The sequence below is a fragment of the Stegodyphus dumicola genome, chromosome 3, assembly GCF_044657685.1.
Source record: "Stegodyphus dumicola isolate Sdum_Otavi_A_Nest chromosome 3, ASM4465768v1".
Taxonomy (NCBI): domain Eukaryota; kingdom Metazoa; phylum Arthropoda; class Arachnida; order Araneae; family Eresidae; genus Stegodyphus; species Stegodyphus dumicola.
This window is the reverse complement of record NC_140770.1, coordinates 228322884-228346803: the sequence shown is the minus strand read 5'-3', so window position 1 is coordinate 228346803 and position 23920 is coordinate 228322884. Positions and strand designations below refer to the sequence as shown.

The 23920-nt window shown below is 31.1% G+C and overlaps 1 protein-coding gene across 6 annotated transcripts in view; it reads right to left on the bottom strand.

Annotated features, from left to right (window-relative positions):
- Positions 1-23920, bottom strand: part of LOC118180825 (uncharacterized) — a 200430-nt gene that overhangs the window by 72155 nt on the left and 104355 nt on the right. For 5 of the 6 annotated variants that reach the window (XM_035349880.2, XM_035349883.2, XM_035349882.2 and 2 more), the window contains exons 2-3: positions 10438-10479; positions 2415-2630 (exon numbers count right to left, since the gene is read on the bottom strand). In XM_035349880.2, the coding sequence (XP_035205771.2) occupies positions 2415-2630; positions 10438-10479 (258 nt within the window). The remainder of the gene's footprint in view (positions 1-2414; positions 2631-10437; positions 10480-23920) is intronic. The other variant, XM_035349885.2, reaches the window with a different exon arrangement.

Below are 23920 nucleotides of genomic sequence, written 5' to 3'. Positions count from 1 at the left end.
TACACCATACGTGCGCTTAATAACTCTAAATTGATTTCATAATTTCAGGTTATGAATTAGATAACTAATTACTTAAGTTTTTGATTTCTTTCAATGCAAAATAAACAAATGAAAATAGTGTAAAAAAAGGCACATGCAGTACCATGTAATTCGCGGCTATAATATTTTTTAAGATGCTGATCAATAAAGAAGATTTCTAACTATTGAACTAAAAAACTTAAGTTTTGTCAAAGATAATCAAATATCTAAATCAACAGACATAAAGAAAAAAATGAATATAGGTTTCAAATTTCTGCTGACAAGAGATCTTTTCATCCATTTCGGTCAGAATATTATGTTCATACCGAACTCCTTCTCAAGCAGAGTTCAGTGCAAGGTGGAAAGATTTAAATGGGCTATCTGATGCCAAATTGCTTTGTTTACATATATGTCAGAGTCACAAGACTATAATAAAAAACTGCAGGTTTCACTACTAGTGTACAAGACAGTATTCGAAGAATTCATATTTCGAAATCATTTGCAATTTCACAAATAAATTCAAGCCAAAATCATCTTTATCATCTGTACGGCATCTTTATCATCTTAGAACAATCACTACTATATGTGATATCTATGCTACAATCTATAATAACTGAAAGAGCGTTTTAGAGTATCGTTAGCATATTTATAATTAACGGAAACTTAAAAAAATATTTACATACATATATGTACGTTTTGAATGACATAGTTTACACAATTTTTTCAACTTTGCTGATGATTATAACTGACAGATATTATACATAGATTGTAGAATTGATTACAGTTAAGTAAATAAGCACTGGCTTATTTATTCCTATTCACTTAATTGCGATAAATAAAAATATTTTCTTCAGAAAATATTTTTGCAAACTGCAGTAGTTACATTTGTAAAGATTCTTAAAAACGGCGAAATATCAAAGTCAAATAAAATCCTTTTGTTTCATTGTCATTGAAATACACGGGATCATTCAAATGCAGTAATACAAACATTTTCTGTATTTTTCTGAGAAAATGAATACAGGAAATGACAAGGTTATTTGGACGCAAATTTGCTTCGCCAAAAAATGTGGAACTTACGTGATTTCGAGTATTAAAATAAACATTCACGTCAAATAAAGCGTTGTTAAGAGTTTTGGTCGCATTCATTCCGTGTTAGTTCATCATTAGAATTTTCTTCTAGTTCCTCGCATTCCATTTTCATTAATTGGAATGTTTGATGCCAGATTTGTCGTAATGTTCTTAGGATGAATTTCTGTTTTCTATGATGCCGAATTTTATTCTAAGGTTTCACAAACAATAAAGAAACATGACCTTATTCTGTACATTTTTAGCAACACATTTCTGTAGGAATAATTTTACATTTTGATAAAATCTTAATTACCCACTGAAACTACACGATTACTCAGGACGGTTGACTTTTCAAATCAGCATAATTCGGTACGCGTTTAACGTAAGTGAACTTGATATATTCCAAATTAAAAACGAAATTGCTTATCTTAGAATGTTATCAAAATTGATGTAGAATATTATTTTATTTATTAATATATGCGTTTTGTTTCGTACAGTCGCAGTGGACCCAATAGGCTTTTTTTCTTCAGCTAGTCTTATTAAATCATCGAACTTAAGAAAAGGGAATTTTCGCCTTTATGGTGTAAACGATAAACATGTAGAATTCTTGCCATCTTTGTTCACGCCATTGTTGTTTTGTTGAGATTATGCCACTTCTTTTGTTAAGATTATATTGAAAATTATAATGAAAAAGTATTATTATTAAAATTACATTGAAAAATTAAGATTATACTGAAATAAATAGATGTGGCAAATGTTTGAATTGATTTAGACATTTTTTGTTTGAACAAAGAAAGTCACATAGTAAAAAGGAGACAATTTCTCTTTCATAATCATGTATAAAAAATCATTTTACATTTGTAAATTTCAAGATAAAAGCTAGAAGAAATTTGTCGAAATTAAACATAATACGCAGTAAAAATAAATTGTACACTTAAAATTAATTCGTTCAAGTTTAGACAAATTATTAATTAACAGAAAGCCTTTTTCTTCTTGCATATGTGGTGCAACAATAAATTTATCTAAAAAAAAAAAAAAAAAAAAAAAAACCTCCCCCTTTTTAATTATGATTGAAAGAAATTTATGTATTTGATAATATGATGCAATAGAAAGACTTAGTTACATGCACAGCATGCAGAAACAAGTAAATAAAGCACACGTATTGCACTGATGCGACAAAGACAGACAACCTCTTAAACTAAGGCGAATTCATGAAGCAAAATTCAGATAACCACGCACACTGGGAAATGAAGTTGCAAAGAGACATATTTGCGAAAGGGGTACATAATAAAAGGCGTGGTTGCATGCCTACAGATTGATGATTATACCGCATTCCCATCCTATGGGACAACAGTCTCTGTCTGCGTAGATCGGTGTACATCCTGGAAACCTCCTGTGGTAATCTTCCCACGGACAATCGATCACGGAACATGTGAAGGCATTGGGCTCTGTGAATCCAGGAAAACAATGACAGATCAGACACAAGCCCCTAGTCGGCAACTCCTCCTTCTCCATAAACCAGGTGCCGTTGTAGTAGCAGGTGCCTGTAATCGGGAGGGGGAAGGAAAGAGCAACAGAAACGTTAGCAAGGAATGTCGCGTCGAAAAAGAGGAAACGGGAAGTAATTCGGATTCAGGAACGGGTGGGGTAGAGGGAAATGGAACAGAGAAAATTCAGTTTGTGGAGAGAAATAGAAAAAGTTTTCGGATAGGGCATTTGATTAGGTGCGTGTTCGATAGACAAGAAGATTGAAAGCAGGAGTGAAGCGTGGTCGTCAAATTGAAAGTTTCCGCAAGAAAATTTTAAGAAAGTGTTTCGTTTAGGTGAATTTAGAAACGAGTTAAATGCAACAGTCGATCAATATAGGGAGACATTATATATCATAGTAAAGTATTTTTGCATTGTAATATACATAGTTTAGTAAAATAGTTAGTATATTCGTAAACATTGTATTTTTAAGAATAACAAAATGTATTGCATATTATATTTAACATATATATATGTTTGTAGTTTTATATTAGAGTTTAATATTTTAATTATTACGTATATTAAGATAATAACACATTGTTGTAGCATACAATAATGCAGTACAATAATATAGAATCGCATTAAAGCATATGTGTTTTGTTGATTGTTATGAAAACAGGCAGCATTTTATATTAATATTATATTGTTTAGGAAAAAGCAAGTATAGTAAAAGAATTTAATTATGGTGTATTATATACATAATTTGTAAGAAGAAAAACATTGTTGAGAGCCGTGTTCAAAATATAATGGCAAATTTCATAATGAATTATTATAGAAATGTTAATTATTGTCCACAATATAGTAAATCATAGCATAAATTATTGTTGTCATGAGTGTATTATTTATTTTTATTTGTATTTATCACCGTAATGAAAAATCAGGCCTCAGTAAGTTATTATTTGAAATTTATTTCATAACAGTTTGCAGAATTTTATTATTAAGTTTATAATTTGCAACGTGTAATATGTAATTTAAAAAATTAATCAAACATTTATTGAAAATTTTGCAATAATAACGGTAAAAAGTAAAAATTCCACATAACATGCGCATCAAAAAATATAATACTCTCGGGAAACAGAGCCCATATAGTTGTTTGAATTAATTTTCAAATACATTAAATTATGATAAAATAATGCAGTTTTATCGCAGGTATCAATTTTAATGACAGTTTGATCAAATATAGATTCATTTGCATATCAGGTAGATAATGTATATTTACGCATTTTTGGGGGGGTGTGTGAAATTTTAAGATGTGTATTAGAATTCGAGATGTGTTGTCATTTTAATATCACAGTATGAGGTAATATTTAAGTACATTAAACATTATTCCAAAAAATTAAAATTAATATTTAAGAAATTGTGTGTGAAATATCAGTTTAATGTGATATAAACGGATTTATGCAGATATTTCATGCATAATTACAGCGGAAGCATAACAGATGTTTAACGGGTTCATAGGGAGATGTTGAACATTAAAAAAATGGGGGGAAGGTAAAGGAAGGGTAGGAAAGGAGGAAAAATAATGAAATACTCAAATTAGCACAGAAATAGTATACTGAGTATGAAACGCACTCAATTTAATTCTTAAAACTGAAAAATATTAATTATTCAAAGATAATTCTAGACAATTTAGTACATGAAAGTTTAAAAATATAAAATGAATGCCATTTCTTCATTTATATATTTTGAAATTTTATATTACAGACTCACTAAATAATCAGTAATGCACATCCAACATTAATATATTAATTTCAGATGCTGTATACACTATAAAGTTTTAATAAATAGTCTAAGAACTGTGTTACAGGTTTTCTTTAAAGTGAGAAAATATTAATTATATTTTTAGGATTAGACTAAGAGAGTACCATTTTACACGAGAATTGTTTTCTATAAAACACTAAATACAGACACTAGTCCAGAAATCAGGTATAAGAATAGATTAGGTCTTCAACAGAAAATGCAATTATCTTATACGGCGATGCAGGGTAAAAAGCAATGTTTTACCTTGATTATGGTGAAGAAAATCCTTTCATTAGGGTATAAACACCATATTCCTTTAAAATTAGTATAATGTGTTGAGAGATGGATAGTTTGAGAATATTATCGAGTCTTCCTATAACATCGACCCTAAAATTTATATTAGACCTGCTCGTTCTAATATAAATTTTAAAATCCACTGACCAATAAATGCGCATAATACTCTCATTTCGTCAGCCAATTTAGGCTTAAGCAATAGGTATCAAACTATAATATATATATATATATATATATCAGTTACTGAAACTCTGTGACAACATTCATAAAAGTCCATGTTATCAACTGCGCAGTTTCAAGCAAGTTTGCATTTTCGAATAGCTAAAGGAATGTTACACCGAGGACACATGTAACCATCCGCTTAGCGGTTTCATTCAGCTGTACTGCAGAATAATAATATGTACTTCATTACTTAATTACCGAATAATACACGGAAATGTTTTGCAGCTCATTGCCTGTACTCATATGATATCGCTATTGTTCTTAATACAATTTACAAACATGCATGTGCAATTCAACCGCTCTCCCGCAGTAGCTGTTAAGCTACATTCGTAGTCGATTCATCTTGAAGTTCAGCTCCCTCTTGAAGGTAATTGCACATATCTGTCTCCTATTAGCGTTAGAGATAGTAACCCTAGACTTTCCTTATCCGATCCTTTCAGGAAAAGGTCTCTCGGAAACCGAGTCCATAATTTACAAATAAGGTAAATGTCTGCAATTAGATATCGCGATCGTGCTGATTTTCTTTGATGATATTCGAGCTGGCCGATGGTACAGCATTTGGTAAAAGAAATATCAATATAAATATATAATGTTCCAAATACGGTCCACTATGTTGCAGCAATAATGTAAATTGGATTCAACCTAGAACAGGTTTCATATGTTATTTTAATGCACTATTCCTTTATCGGCTCCTTGATAAAATTTCTTGAAGCTCATACTATTTCCTCCTCGAGCTAAGTTAATTATCAGGATAGAAATTGGAATATTCCCTAATAACTTAAACCAATGTATTTTATTCCGAATTCAGTGTACTGACTTTCACAAAGGTATACAACCAAAACCAAATTTCAAACCGTGTAGAGTCATTAGGTTAATTGGAAGCAGAAAAGGTGGAAAAATATGCAACCGCCTTCGCCGAGAATCGAACCACGGACCTCTGGAATACCGGTCCAGCGTGATACCATTACACCGCGAAGGCACGCTAGGGAAGTGGGAGAAATACCTTATATACTCCCCTTTTTAAAGGGCGACTAGGGTTTTAGGGAACTAGTCGCCAAATCCTGGGTGTGGAGAATCATCATCCACAACCCTTTTAATTCGGGCGCCACTGTAGGGACATTAGGATTTATTCGGAAGCGGGAAATATGAAAAATATGCAACCGCCTTCGCCAAGAATCGAACCACGGACCTCTGGAATACCGGCTCAGCATGCTACCGTTACACCACGAAGGCACGCTAGGGAAGTGGGAGAAATACCTTATAACCGGACATAATAATAAATTATTTAAACCTTGAAAGGGAACTCTTTTAGTTTCAGCGAGAATGAATAAATTGATATGGAGGAAACGTTTCAGAGAATATGAAAAAAAAGCAACTACATGTACGCATGATTTAAAAAGAGTATAAAAAAATAAAATATCATATTTCATAAAATTATTTGAAAGGTAAAATAATGCGAAATTAACAAAGACTTCATATCTAAATGGTAATAAGCTTTAAATGTTCTGACATTTGCTTAAATGTTTGTTAATTTTACTCTAGTAATATTAAAATTGACGTGTCAGTTGAACTGAGCATGGGCGAGGTTTCGATGAATTGTAAATAAAATAGCTATAACTTCAAACCTTACGCAGGCATTCATGATCAATAAATAAGAAGCTAGATTAAATATAGAATATATGCGAGAACAGAAATAATGTGAAGATTAGGACTATGTTAAAAATTGAAATTCCTTATTTAAACAATTTCACGTGAGTTTAATATTTACAATGACATCAAAATTTTCTTATCTTTCGGTTCATTAACATTATGCATTTTTTCTTGAGGAAAAATTAATGATATCTTCATAATTGATGCATGGCCATATTATAGAAGTTATTATTTATAATGTTGGAGCGAAAATCTTATGTTCTATCGTCGTTGGTTGCTTAGTTAAATTACGAAATTCCATGAAGAAAGGTATGCCTTCACAGAAAACGAAAAGTTTCTGGTGGCCTCACACAAATTCCATGGTTTCACATGGAACAGCAACAAGCTTTAAGTAAATAACAGCTTCTGGGTGGTTTAACTAAATTGAAATATTTAAATTATACGAATCTGTGCTTTTATCATTTGTGAAGAAAAATTGACTCTTTAACAGCATTTGATATTAAGCAGTAATATCAAACAAATAGTGTTTAAGATTTCAATTATTTTAATTCAGAAAAATTTCCTGAAATTTCTATTTCAGCGAAAGAGATGTCCAAATGTAGTTTGTTTATGTTTTAGCTGAAAATGCAAGGCAGAATATTATCTCAAAAACGGCTTTAATAAATGGGGATTACAGTAGATTCCGGTTAAGACGATCACATTTTGTCCATTTTATCAAAATAGATAATATTAACAGAATGACAGCATTAAACAATGAGAAAAAATATCCTTTAAATAGGCTATGAAATTTAACTATGTAAATATAAGAACAAACATATAGGTAGATATTTCACAGCATTTCAATTAGGTAAATGCGAAAGTTTTTTTATGAACTATTCATGATATGTCTATTGTAAAAGTTTATTCATGAACTGTTCACAATATTTTTGGAAATTATTTGACCGATTCTGCAGCTCTAATCTTAATACACGGAAGGCAGCCCTCACTGGAAAAAAACGCGCCATTATAAGATTTTAAATTAGGCAGAATAACAGCCTTAGTTTGACACGGATGTTTTCTGGGAAATTTTTCTATGGAAAATCTTTGCTTCTTAAAAAGAGGGAACTCTATCTGATGCCCTCAAAATGGATAGCGTTATTGAAAATCTATGTCAAACAAAATCCCCCCCACCACCACTAATTTTAAATGGTTGACCAATAAATCAAAACCAAGCTATTTGGCGACTTAGTTCTTTAGTTGGCGACATATTTCTGTCATACGGTAACTTTATAATTTATTTTGAGCTTATCTGACGAGTTTATCTTTTATTTGATGACTTCATTTCAGTTTAAAAAATTTATTCCTTAATATTTTGAACATATTGACCGAAATGTTGATCTCAATAAGCGATGTATTTTCCATGTTCCAAGTATTAAAAACAGTGAGACTTCGGCAGGTTGATAACATATCCAATTCTTAACATTATTCGTGATCACATTAACATTAATTGAAGTCTGCTATATTAAACGTATATTTCATAGGTTAGTGCAGTTTTAGCACTAACTCTTCAGAGATTCCGAATTTTGACTTTGCTACCATTATTATCACAAAGAAAAAATGCTTTGGAACATGAAGAACAATAAATTTGCATTTTGTTGTTGCCCTCCTAATCTAAACGTAATCCAGATGAGATCCAATAATTCGTTATGGAGAAGAGGAATAGAGAATATCATCCAAAGCTTGGACGCCTTACAAGTGACATTACATGTTTTTCTAACTCCATCCTAGCTTTGGTGCGTACGGTTCTTTGAAGCTCGTGCTCTTCTTTCTTGACCACTAACCTTGTGCGGGAAAGTTGAGCTGAAAGTGCTCCCATGTTGAAAAACGCCCATTTGCAAACACCCATGCCTTCATACCTGTGCCTAACTGTAAAGCAGCTGGCACCACTAACCACCATAAGAATCAAGGTAATACAACAAACAACTATTAAAAAAAAATCATAAAAGTTTCAAATTTTAAATTACGTCCAAAGGGGAGTTTTTTTTTAACGTTTTGTGTGTTAACTTTATTTATTAAATATTATGTTCTTTGCAGTTAAATCATAAAATTCAGTTCAAAAGCAATGTCGCAAAATAATTTTAAAATGAGCACATCTTTAGAATTTCCGATACACAGCTCCGCGCACTGGAGATAAAAAAAAGGGTTTTTTCTTCCCGTAGAGTTTTGCCATTGCTCGCTTTGAAATCCTTGAATTTGTTAATCAAAAATTCTTTAAATTTTTACAAAATATCAAATCGATAATAAAACAAATTTCAAATTTCAAATTTGGTCTTCTACATGCTCATATTCGAAGGAGGATTACGTCATTCAAAATTCGATGGCTCTATGTACCGTTGGTTTATCACAATGCAAGAAGTAGACATATATTTATGCAGATTTTTCATTATTTAATTTCTTCAAATATAATGCAGGACTCTTAACATTTCGTGGCAGCACTCTGAAAAGTGAAACGGACATTTATAGTGATTCAACGAAACCGAAGCCCCTTTGGACTAATAATTTTCAACAGAAAAAATTACTTATAAAAAGTGACACTTTAATGTAATTTTTTTTCCATGGAAAATACCAAACTGTCAAACGGGAGGGGGAACAAATATCTGGAATTTAGTTAAAAACACTCCTGCCTGGCCAGCCACTGGTACACATGTCGTAAGTAAATTAGCTGCATTCTTTACTACTTGGAACGTAATATCGCCTACTGGATGTAGTACGCACGTAAAAAAACCAATATACATAGGCATATTTTCCCGTTTTTTCATGGGAAAAAAGAAAAGTTCGGTTAAATGGCATACTAAGCAGTAGTACAAGAGTGCCCTCTGCCGGAACAACTCCGACATAGTTGAAAATAAATCATTTTGACTCTCTCATTCAACAAAAAGGCGATAATGCGTTTCGTATTTCATCTTAACCCGAATGATGAATTTGCTTTCTTTCAGGAAACCTAATGGCGTATTTAAGCGTGAAATAACTCTGATTTTGTAACTCGAGAGAATTCCGAATACTCGATCAATAAAATTCAGCAAAGAAAGAAATAAGTTATTCTGAAGGAAACGTGCCAAATTACGTTTATGATACGTCTCAAGACATTGCTTATTTTTATCGTATTTTTTCTCCAATGCATGTAATACTAGAAAGCATTTTGAGTTGTCTTTTTATCTATCTCAAATACTACGTTTGTGAAGAATTTAAATAAAACGTTATATCGCTTGAAGAATTTTATTGAAATCGATATGATTGGAAAGCGACTGCAATTTCTTTACAGAACTTGTCTTTTAAATTATTTTCAATCGTTTAATCTGGAATTTAATGGAACGTCTAAATTAAAACAGAAAAAAATAAAGTTTTCTATTTCGTCACAAAGAACTTTTAATTTCATACGTATGTAATACTACACCGAAAAGTGTCATTCGTATTTTATTCAGCAATGTAGTCAAAGTATTGCCTCTGAAAGTACATACATTAAACTGCAATTAACATTAACAACCATTTATGTCATCTAAGTCAATATGCATTAAATAGTTAGTGAAAATTCTTTATATTAATAAAATTGCTTAATGACAAAAAATTTAATCTCCAAGAAATATAACAGTTGCTGTGTTCGGTTCTTTTATTCGAAATTGTGCTTAGCGAAATAAAATATTTTAAAATTAAACTTTAGTATGAATGACAATCTTTAACTGAAATATCTTTCTTTGAAAAAATAGATTTTACTAAACTTATGCGTACATTTCCTTAATTTTTAAAACAGAATATCTGCGTTCGGTGAATGAACTCTCTGCTTACTTCCCTTTTGTAAATTGCACCTATTTCTCTCCTGCAAGGAAACACAATTGTTTATTTTCTTAAATATAAATTAAGTGTAAAATTTAAGAACATTACCTTGGTTGCTTATAGTTTCATTTTTCGCATCTCTGAGAAAACCTAAAAATAGAGGAAAAACATATATTAAATACTGTAGATATTTAAAAGAATTATAAATCATTCATTTCAAAATATAGCAGTATATCATGTATAAAAGCAGAAATAAATACACACGTTATCTGAAATAGAAAATCAAGATCATTCGTACATTCTATTGTATTTTAAATGAACACTTTATATAACATTCAAACTGAAGAGACATTACGTTATTTTGAAGTAAAAGTGCGTGAAAAATGAGTAATGCTCTCGCCTGTACTATACTTAGCCCTCTCGAATACGCGCGGAGTGTGCTACCGTTACACCACGAAGGCATGTAGAAAGAAAAGAGAAAATATCTTATATACTTTCCCTCAAAGGGCTACTGGGGATTAGGGGACCCAGTCGTCAAATCGTCGTGGGGTGAAGAATTATCATCCACCACCTTTTACTTCAGGCGCCACTGTAGAGTCCTTAGGAACTTTCTGAAGCAAGACTGCATGAAAAATGAGCAATGCCCTTGCCGGGACACTACTCGAACCTCTCGAATACGTGCCGAGTGTGCTACCGTTACACCACGAAGGAATGCAGAAAGGAGGGAGAAAATACCTTATGAGTTACATAAAAGTAGATTTTCAAAGCTTAAGAAGTTCTAATGAAATGTTCCCGTCTTCACTCTGTATTATGTTTTTAATTTCCCATAGTACGTATACAGACGTTAGACGTATTTTATTTAAACTGAAGTTAAATGATAGAACGATATATAATCAATAAAATGTTAATTTTAGCTTTATAATGTTAATTTCAGCTTTGTAAAATGTTAATTTTAGCCGTGAAGTTATTAAAAAAGGTAAATGACATTTGCTACAAAATGATTTAGCTTTACTCGATATATAACTATTTATAGATATTTGCACTAATATTGTACAAATTCAAAGTGACATCCATCAATATCTCTAATTTTCAGTTTTCTTGAAATCACATTATCAGTACCGCGTTCCCAATAATTATTGAAAGTTTGAAAGAGAAATAAATCTATACGCATATCTAAATGATGTATTAACAAATGCTGCGAATACATAGTACAGCGCAGATAGTACATTTATTAAAAATAAAGTATGCGAAAATTTGGATGTAAATGAATCTTACAATGCAACCTGGTATTATCATTATAAATATTCATGTAAACTTAGCATCACATGGAAAAATTACATCATCTATTATGTAAACAAAAGAGCAGATCAAGAAGATCATACACTCATGCGAAGGTTTGATTTCTCCAGAGATTCCTTTGATCGCTAAGATACTATCACATGCGTTCTCAATAGAGTGAAACCAACTAATCACTATTTGACGTCTAAAACTTAGGAAGACTTTGCAAAATCATGCCGCTACGGAAATCAGGAGATAGAATTGAATATCAATGAGCAATTAATCTTGTATAGGAGGCTGATGGTTAGTGGCAACTAATTTAAATACTGGGACGAATGATGAAGCTTGGCAATAATTCTCCCAGACTTTTCTAACCAATTATCAGCTAAGTATTTCTAATCTGAAACGGCCTTAGAAGTGCACGGCGAGATAATGAAGAGAGGAGATTCAAGAAGAATCTCTCACTGATTGCTTCTGAAGGGCCAGATTTGTCTTAGCAATAAATAGGCATACACTTGTGCCATTCGGAATGGAAATTTCATTAAAGGTGTGTAAAACATGCAGAATGATATCGAATAGACGAAGTAATATTTAAATTCTTGCAATGTGAAAATTCGTCTCAAGGAGTTAAATTCTGAAACCAGGATTAGAATTCTGGTAATAAATTTCTAATTGTCAAATAGTTATAAATTTATAATTGCAATTGTAAATTTCAGTGGAATTTAAATTGCTAGGCAATGAATCTATAGCAAAAGTAAAGTATTTCTTTCTTTACATAATATATTAATGTAGCATTCAGAAGTATTATAGCTTTAAGAATGAAATCGTTACAGAACTAAATTAGTCGTGACGTCCTAATGAATTAAGAAAGAGAATTACGGAATCAGAACTAATTTATTGTAAATTTTAAATTTAAGAAAACTTTTCATATATTCAAGAACAAATTTAATAAATCTAATATCTGTAATTTATATAAAACTAAACTCAGTGGCGCAATAGCCCTAGTGGGTCATGGCCTGCATTGTACGACTAAGCGAAGTCGTACTGACAACCTGTATCGTGCTCAAGGGTCTTGCCAACGACAGGCACAAACTTGCCCTCTTTGCCATGATGCATTTCGTGAGTTTGTTGTTGTTGTTGAGCTGATGTTACTGTCAGGCAAGTGAGATAAGTCACAATAGCAACAACGACAATAATAAAGCACATTTAAACCTTTTAAACAAATTTTTAAATAGGATGAAAACACAAAATAAACGATTTTGAGTAAAATTTAATATTATCTTTTAGATTTGAGAGAAGAGAAAATATTTTTTTTGGACTTCATAAAACTGTTCAAATAATTACTCAGATTCCCAGTCATTTGTCATATTTAAAAAACTGTATAAACAAGCGATAATCACAGAAACAGAAATTTGCTTCAAATTCTATACATTACTGCAAGAACAATGCATAAATATTTTAGTATACCTAATTTTAAACAGATAAATCCTGTATTCTGTGATGAAATGCGTGAGCTACCTCATGCAATAATATTTATCCGAGCTTGCACGCATAAAAAAGATAAACTTATTCACAAAATAAAGTAATAAGAATAGGAGAAGCATGATATTGTATAAATCTTTAGTAAAATGAATTCTTATTAAAAGGGATATAATTCTGTGTACGCTACATGCTTTCCTCCTATGCACGACTAACTGTGAGGGTTCGCAATAATATTTCAAGTAATGAAAGACTTACTCAAACATTCATTTCAAAGGTAATATTAAAACAAAAGATATTCACTCCAAAACTAATCAAGGAAGATTTCCAAAGAACGACATTTGGAGAAATAAATCTTTGAATTTCCAGTTATTTTTTAGGTTACAATTGAGTAAATGAAGCTACTGAGTTTCAATATTTTTTCTCCTTCGGGCATTTGTTCGAAATGCAGATTGCAATATAAATCTTTCATTTTGGAAACCTGCGGTAAAATATAGTAAATAAATCACGGAAAAGGTAAAAGCAAATCCTAATTTAAATCGAAAGGAACGTTTCATTTCTTTCCAGCAGACAGCTATTGTTATTAACGTTGGTCTCAAATATAAGAAGATACCTTTGTCGCAAAAAATAAATTCTGAAGTTTATTTTCATAAAGTCGTTCGAGCAAATGAATTCTACTTTTGTTTCTATTCCTGCTTTTAATCAAAAATGACGTTTACTTCATTTTGGCCATTATAAGTATGTAAAAGTTAATTATTGTTAGAAAAAATAAGCATAAAACTGTGACATATTTCAAAATGTGAAACATAACATTTATAAATCTAACGTAAAACAGTGTGTGTGTGTGATTATGGCAAAGCCTCGAGGGCTATCTGCCTAAGGGGAGGGATGCCTTCGTGGAGGACTTTCTAAGGGAAACTGGCTCGTATACACGTTACACATGGGGAAAACCACGAAAACGCCCATGCAGCCAGCCCGTTCGCGGGATTCGAACCTCGGACCGAACTACCAGTGTTCAGCGACTTTACCGCTCGGCCGCTGGTGGGCCTCTAACGTAAAACAGATTTCTTATATTTATTTAAGAGCTGTGGCTTCTAATATTTCAGAAAAATATTCAAAATGTTCAAAAAAAAAAAAAAAAAAAAAAAAAAAAAAAAAAACAATATTATTTGAGTTTCAGGAAATGATCTTGTAATCGAAAATTTCTTTCGACTGTGCTTAAAAAGATATTGTGGTAGAAAACGCCAGTCATATCAAATTAAACTCTCAAGGAAATACGAGGACGTTTTCTTATTTACGTGAAACAAGAATTAGAACGCTCTATCTAAAAGTTTTATCGAATATTGTCGTTTTCGAATATCGAATATTGTTGTCTGTTGAAAGCAACTTCGTTTACCGGACACTTAATAGCAAAATATTCCCAAAGATGAATAAATATCCAAATCTTTTTTACCAATACATCGACATATTGTAATAATTTTGTACCGATACATCGACATATTGTAATACTTATAATTAGTGCAATATTTATCATGACGGACATGAGCATACTGTTGCTGTATCATACATATGTGCTTAAAAAAGGTTTTAAAAACTCTTTATTCTTCCAAAAGAAAATTCTTTTATCAGAAACTCAAGCTTTCCTCTTAGAAAAATAGCTTAAATTCAAATATGTATTTTTGTAGAACGTTTTGCAAAAAATACATCCAAATGAATTCAGCAGGCTGCACTTATTAATAAGCAGGTCATATAAAACGTAACTCTCGTTGGAATTAAGCTAATACTTTAATCAAGAATGTGAAAGGCTTCCATCGAAGATTTATCTTTGGAAAATTGTCTTCAAATTCTTCCAAATAGGCATATATTACTACCAAAACTTTGTAAATTAGAAAGTAACCAGAATTACGTTCTACTAACTCATAAACAGTTCCTTTTCCATGGATATTTGAAACTACTATTAAGTATCGAAACAATCATGCTTTTTATTGATCGTTGGAATAACCAACGGTAATTTTTAAAATAGCGATGGTTGCGCAATTCTGTGTAGATTAATAGGTAATCGATACCCCCCAAAGAGAATTTTTAGATGCTCCAGACGATTTTCTACAGATTCTTTATAAGCTTCTTTTAAAAGAATCGATATTGAGAATACATGAGTAAGAAAATGCTTCAAAGGAAGAAAGAAAACAAATGTGTTGAAGAATAGATTCATTTGTGATTCCTTTAGATATCATCCATCAAAACTATGACAAGAATATCGGAATTTTCAGAATTTTGTTTTTGAAAATTTTCAGCTTTTTAAGATTTTGGGCTGTTTTGCTCTGCAAAATAACGAATTGAATGGTAGGAAATGACGGCCACTGTTAGTTATTACAAGATGTAGGCATTTACTCACTGAAGATACATATTCGAAACATGTGAAAAATACTGCGATAAATAATGCACTCTGGTAAAAATGCAACTAATTTTTGAGTTTTTTTCTTCGATAATCTAAGCCGCTAGTTGAAGTATATGTTATTTTTGCAAGATATAATTTCCTTTGATCAGAAAGGAAAGATGCCAGCATTTTTGAAAATAAGCATTTCTTCAGGACCTAAGAGCAGGATATTAGCGAAAGGAAGATAATATATTCAGCACATTAGCAAAATACTTCAGTGTTTGTGCAACGTTCTCATTTTCTATTTTTTGATGAACAATTAAATTCTAATATTTAAAAATCAAAGCTGCAAAGCAAAATCAGGATCAAAAGTTAATTTAAATTTTGTATTCATTTAATTGCTGTCACTATTTCGGTAAAATATTGTTAGTTGTGCTTCAGAAATTTTCATTGACCAGGACTTACAATTTCATTTTCCCCTTTCTTTTTTTTCCACCCCCGTAATTTATTTTCTCATTTTCTCAAATGTGTGAATAATTATGATAATGTATTAGAAACGCGAAAAACAGAGAGTTGAAATTGTAACTATTGTAATAATAGCTCATAAAATGACCTAATAATATTTTTAAAAGGGGAAGTTAATAAGTTGATATTATAAGCGGAATCAAATAAAATTATAGTTGACAAAAAAGGTATAAAAACGGCAGTAAAAAATCTGGTGTGTACACCACATGACTTCCTTGTACGGAATGTAAAATTATACACATGTTTTTCCTGAATTTCATTTAAATTGATTAGATTGAATTAAATCTACTTCGTCGACAGCGCATAAACCACAATAGAATAAATGCACTGTTTAAAATTCACTGTATTTGTTTACTATAACGACACTCTGAATGCACAAAATTTATATCATTTGAAGAATTATCGTTGCCACATGTTCTATTCAAATACTATAATAAAGCTAAAACGATGTATGAAAGAAATTAAGCAAACAAAACAGAAAAGAAACAGTTTTTCGCAAACGATTTAGTATTTCTCATTCAATTAATTCAGTTCTCACTTCGCGACAAGGCAAAAATACATAAAAACTCAAAATATCTGCATTAAAAATTACGAAGTAAATCTTAAACACTTATTTCCTCGAAAAAATTCCAGAAAGGATTAAGCATGATTTAATTCGCAATAATAAATGAAGGCGTTATTTTTGTGTTGCGAAGCTTAGTCTCTCTAGATTGGAAACAAATCTACAATTCTGATGTTTCAAATGTAAACAAATATGTCCGCCATGTTATTTAAAACTTTACCGCACTTAAACAGCTTTTAAATTGCTGATAATTGTACAAATATCTTCCAGAATTACGAAAGGCATAAAAACCTTAACAGGAAGAAAAAAACAGCATAATTCAATCATTTTTAAAGCAAAAAATATACAATTTACAAACATGTAAGAGTAAAGAAACTGAGATCACTGAGCCGGGTAACAGAGTGGATATATATATAAATATATTTATATACGTTTGGTGCGGCCGATTGCAACCAAAATACGAGGTGCACATCTTCATGTTATAGTAGTCCTGTATACAAAATTTCAACGTTCTGAGGCTACTCGTTTTTGAGTTATGCGAAATACGTACGTACATACGTTCGTACAGACGCCACGAAAAATTCTCTTCAGAATTAATTTTAAAGCAGTTTTAAATTTTTTTTTGGAGGAAAAGAGTCTTTTATTCTGTCCTTACGTACAGATATCAGGCAAAAACATCGTTAAATTGCATTCGATAGAGGTCAAAATGGATATTTTCGTTGAAATATGTTGCCTGAAACTTTTCGCGATTACAGTACTTCTTTTTTACTTCGTACAAGGAAGTAAAAACGATAAAATTTGTTTCAAGGGAATTTATAATACTAGAAATATAATAAAATATGAAACAAATAGTCTAATGAAAGGAGAAACTTTCTGCAAATAGCAAAATCAGTAATAATTATTTGGATTTGAAAATATTTGGAAGGTGTACATATATAATACAAGTAACAGGTATTGAAATACAAAGCTCCTGCCATTTGCTGTGTAGTTAAAAATGATTAAGATAAACTGTCAATAACAATAATTAATCACAGGAAGAACTGTTGAAATAAGTTTTGAGAAATAATAGATGTCGTTAAAATATTTGGGGAATAAAAAACTTGAAAAATATATAGTTTATAATAATGAATAATATAAGTGTAAATTACAGTAATTCTTGATAGAAAAAGAAACTGCATTATTTACATACAGCATAAACGTTATTAATATTTAATGCTAAATAATAATTAATCTCAACTCAAAAATGACTTTATCCTCACAATTCATGGACGAATAAAACAAATGAATTAAGAAATGCAGAAGAAAAGAAATTGTTTTACAAATAAAGTAATGATGGTTTGTGAGTAATCATCTGATTTGCATTCTATTGATAATATACAAGTTGTGCTAAATAAATGCACACCCAAACGCAGTTGAAAAGCATGTTAATTCCATTTGTTGAGATGCTTGTGATTTATTAGGGGCACCTATTCCATGAAGTTCTATTACACGCGACAAAGTGCATATACGTCTACATATACATCCATGTTATATATATAATAAATAAAGCAATATATAATTGAAATTTAGCCTGGGTATATTTTTATTTGGAAAAACTTATGTAAAGACTGTCCAAACAAATATTCGCAGCGTATTATGTTTGGGCATCTTGCTAATACATGATATTAATATATATATATATATATACACACACAAACCAAATAAAATAAAATAATTTTTTACACCATTTTGCAAGACATTTCTTAAAATAATAGTATGCTAATATATTCTGTATAATGCAAGGATTTGTGTTACTAAATATCTCACGTTACGCATGATCGGTAGCACAAGCTGTTAATTTTAAACAAAGCTTGCACTTAACATTCCTAGTATCATTCCTGTTCTGAAACTTACCACTAACTTAAAAATAATAGTTCTAGCTTTAAATTAATTCAGACTTAGTACGTGATGCCATTCCAAACTGTTTTCGAAACTGGGTAACTGCCAACAATTTCATGCGAAAGTTTGAAACTCATGTTTTCGTCCTTTACAAAATTTCAAACAAGTTTTGAAACTTTAGTACTTTGAAGTAGACTCTGCTTTTACGTGACCACGTTTATTGAGGCTAAAGCATTTTAAAACGACAAATAATGCTTAACTTATCAATGCCTTCTTTTAAACCCTCTCAGTTTTTTTTATTTAAACGCTGTTTGAATAACTTAAGTTTTCAACTTCATTTAAATACTCTAAAGGAATAATAGAACTAATTATATTGGCAAACTTTATGTGTACGAACGGGAGCATATGTAAAAAAAGTTTCTACTCTATCGTATAAAGTAATACCTTTTTTTAGGAATCAATAAGATACTTCACTTGCCCACTTGACACCTTATTCTACCAATTTGGCATTACTTACTCATATCTAGCAATAGTCAAAGTACGTACTTTTATAACTGGTCATACATTTTATGCTACAATGATATTTTATTCTTTGAAAACAGTAACTAAACTAAGAATTGATGATTCCGAATTTAAATACGCTTGTTTTTTCATTTGTTTCTTGGGGAACTGGATCCATATTGTTTGAAAAAACTTGGTACAGACTGTTTCTGTTTGAGATGTCTTCAGAAATATTTTCATAATTAATGCGCTATCTGATAACTGAACAAATGATTTAATTAAAAATTACTAAAATTTAGATTCAAAATACCAGTCTCTGTTTAAATATGTGCAAAATATGACTATGTTCATTTGTACACTATTTTGTATTAATGCAAATAAAACACATGTCAATTACATTACTCATTTCAAGTTTCAGCATATTCAGCGTAAGCAATATTAGTAACTCATAGAGTCAATAAGTTTTTTTTGAAGCACGAGACTTAAAAAATGTGCAAGGTTCGCACCCAGACCTCTCGAATACAGGCCGAGTGTACTACCGTTACAACAGGAAGGCATGCTGGAAATAGAGAGAAAGTACCTTATAGATTTATACCGCCTTTTAGGGCGACTGGGGATTAGGGGACTGACTCACCAAATCCTGATGGTGACGAATTATCGTCCAACCGCCTTTTAGTTCGAGCGCCACTGTAGAGTCATTTGGGTTTTGTCGACTGGAGTTTAGGGGATCCAATCACCAAATCCTGGGGGTGTATTAATTATCGTCCCCCATCTTTTAGTTTGGGCGTCACTGTAGCGTCATTAGCGGTTTTTGAAGCAGGAGACATGAACAATGTGCAATGCCCTCGCCGGGACTCGAACCTGGACTACTGGAGTACGTGCCGAGTGTGCTACCGTTACACGACGAAAGCAGGCTGGAAGAATTGAGAAAGTATCTTATAAACTGAAGAGGTGAAGGTAGATTAAACCAAGCTTACCAGAGATTAAAACAAGCTTCTAAGAATTTAGTCAAGTTTCCCACGTCAAGGAAAACCACTTATTACTTTGAACACTTGTATTATTTCGAAGTAATATAAGATCTCGTATATTGCGGTCTCCCTTTTTAACTTAAATAACCTTTCTCAGGGAAAGAGTTTTAATACTGATCTTTAAAACCTGCGCATAAGCGTGTAAACCTACATTATTCGAAGCTCTTTCATTAGCATTTTCTCAAGAAACATACATATTAAATTTCGAATCTGCTAGTTAAAAGAAATGGGAAATATATGGAACTGGAATTAATGTTCTGGAAAATATGTCAAACGAATGGGAAAAATTTAAGCCAAACTTATTGCTTATACTGTAACATAAAATGACTTTTGTTCGGAAGCAAAACTTTTAAAAGTGAGAAGATCAAGAAAATTTTGGCTTGCATTCAAAAATCTAAATACTTTTACCAAAAGAAAATGCAAGTAAACAACTTGAATAATAATGGGAATGAGAAAAGTGCATGTTTTCCAGTACGATGGTAATTCTCCGTTTCATTTGAAAACATTGACATGTATAGTGAAGAGAAATATTTCATATCTCTTGCCTCATTATTCAAAAACTGTGTGGCTGTAGCTTAAGAATAATTTACGAGACGGAATATTTTCTTTCATGCAGTAATTTTATAAATGGGAACAGAAATCGCATCATAAAAATTTTCCGTTTCCAACAAATATTAACTAAAGTATATTTTCGCATTCCTTGAAAGAGACCAAAAATTATTCAATGATATTTGCGCTGTTAGATGCATATGTATACGTATATCTCAAAATAATTTTGAAAAACAAAATGCTCATTAAAGCTTGCATTTTGCTAGTACAGATAATGCAAATCAGTAAAGCTAGTAATATGAAAGCCGGATTTAATTCTCGTTCTCTACCTCATGGAGTGTACATAAAATTTAACTGACATCAAAATATTACACAGAGTGTAAATAAAATTGAACTTACAAAAGCTATTAAATATTCCACCCTTTATATGAATTTTAACATTTTTTTTAATCCTTGTACGAAGCAAAGGAAGTATTGTAATCACGAAAAATTTCGGGCATCACATTACAACGAAAATATCAACTGTGACCACTCTAGAATCCATCTAAATGATGTTTTTACGTGACAACTGTACGTACGGACAGACTAAAAGACTCTTTTTTCTAAAATGGTTTCTAAAATGGATTTAAAATGGATTCAGAAGAGATTTTTCTCGTGAAGAGATACATAGGTACATACGCGTGCACGTATCTCGCATAACTCAAAAACGAGTAGCCTTTAGAATGTTGATTTTGTACAAGGGACTGCTGTAACATGTAGTTGTGCACCACCTCGCGTTCTGGATGCAATCGGCTGCACCAGACTTATACCTATATATACATCCACTCTGTTACCCGACTCGGTGAGCTTAGGTTTTATTCTGATACGTTGGTAAGTTAAGAAATTTTTGCTTTAAAATTGATTATGTTGTTCTTATGTTCCAGTTAAGGTTTTCATGCCTTTAGTCAATCAGCAGGCAATAGTTGAACAATTATCAATACTTCAACTATTTATTATAGGTAGTTGAATAACTTCAACTACCTATAATAAGTAGTTGAAGTGAAGTTTCGAGAGGATGAACCACTATAGAAAAGGCAAAAATTTTCTGGCAGGAAAGTGTTTTCAATAAAATAACTTTTATTGTATATCGTCGCTTATATTCAAAGTAAAAAGCACATTTTGTATCCTAAAACCGTCTTTAAATTTGAGCCTAAGGAAGTGCGCATTAAATTATTCTATGTTTTGCCACTCAAATTTTTATTAAAAGTAATTTACGTCAAACTTTAAATAAACATGGAAATTCATATATTAAAATTATCATGTCATCTTACAAACCGCGAAAAAATTTGGCTTATTTGGAATTTTCGTTTTAATTCATCAGCACTGTAGTAAATTCACTCGTTCAATTAATCTTTAATACTCTGCTTTTTATTTTTATTTCTTTTTAAGTTATTAGAAAATGAGATACGATGCTTAGAACAGGCAACAATATAAAAGAATTTCAAATATCAGATAACATTCTTCGATAACATCAAGTATAAATGAAATGGCTCAGAACTTTTTAAAAATTGCCTTTTTGGGAATCATTTTATGATCTCGCTAAATAAAGTTACTCAGCAACGTTCTTTTCTTATCTTAACTCTTCTAAAAAAACTGCTCTCAAGCTATGTCTTGAACAAATTGCAAATATTAAAATAGGGGATGTCTATAAATTGTGAAAGAGTAGCTTTAACATTCGGATGACTAATATGACTTGATACTTGGTTTGTCTGGAGACTCTAGTCAAAAGAAAAACTTGAGGTAATACTATTATTTTACTTACGATGCAGCTTGGAATTTTAATGAAGCTTCTTTTTTATATTAAATGGAGTTTAACCTTTGTCAGCTAAATATTATTTTTTAATTCTCGATAGATATTATCCAATGTTTTTAACAATTTTATTGTCCAAATATCGATGGATATTATCTACAGACTTTATTACAAAATCGGAAAATCACTGTCCCAGATTCATTGACCGCTAAGCTTACCATTGAACTGACTAAACTAATCTAAACTAAATTTCAGGACCAGGTTGAGTTCTTGCAATAAATCAAATGCATACATAAAATTATTTAATGTTCCAACATAAAATAGTTTGAAAAATTTAATAAAAGTCTTTTTCAGTTGCTTTTACCATAACTCATTCCCATTGTAAAATGTGTAGAGACATCAGGTATTTTTTGGAAGCAGGCAAGATGAAAAATGAGCAACGCCTTCGTCGCGAATCGAACCACAGAACCCTGGAATACGCGCCCAGCATGCAGACCACTACACCACGAAGGCATGCTAAGAAGGCTAGAGAAACACGTTACAGCAGTACCAGTTAAAGAAAACGAAAAGAAAAACATGGATTATTCCGTATGCAGAGAGGTAATTGGCAAGAAAATATAAAGGGATGGTAAAATTGGCTAATAGTGATTGCTAAATTTTCACTCATAAGATGGAAAGACACAAGAGTTTTAAATGTAATGCCACACAAACATAATGTATCTGTAAAAGTTTTTTTTTTAATTTTTGACATCGTTAAATGGCATAGTTGAATTATACAAGCCATCGAAATCAAATTTGAATTTAACAATTATATTTGATTTCTAAACTAGAATGCGTTTTACAGAATCCATTTCCAGATGGTACCTATCCCAACAAAGTATTGTGGCATTCTTTGAGGTAATGAAGTAACATAAAGATAAAAAATCTTGTTTTCCATAGAGGTTTATAAGACTTTTACAATAATTCTTTTCTTAAACTAATAACTCTCTTAACGTTTCTTTTTTTCTCTATTTATTTGCATTAGATTATAAGAAAACAATTGTTAAAAATATGTTATACAATATGTACAAACAGCACTGCAACTAGGAATCAAAATTCATGTGTGGACCTCATTCTTTATATTTCGAACATGAAACTTCCTTTCATTTTTACTACTATAAATGAAATCCTTTATATAGGCTATTTCAATAAAATGGAATTCTGAATGCTCAATTGATTTTAATATCTGTTGATTTACGCTACTTAATTTCATTGCATTTGTCATTGAACTATTTATATATGTATGTGTGCATATTGCTTTAAATAATTGTTTCTTGTATGGATTAAAAATTGGTTATCTTTGTATATTTATTATTTATATGCAAATAATTTTCCAATTTATCTATATGAAAGCTGAAAATGGTATATAAGTGGGGGGAAAATAATCAAATATTTAAAAATAAAATGAAAGATTCTTCATGAAACACCTTTTATAATAAATGGAGAAACTTGCGTTTCTTTTTCAGTAAATGTTTGAGGCAGTTTCCTTAATTTAAATTTAGGTGCAACCTAAATGAAAGCGAAATATTCTTCAGCACGGATAACTGCATAAAGCTGGCTTAATGAGGTGGGAATTGGAAAGTCAG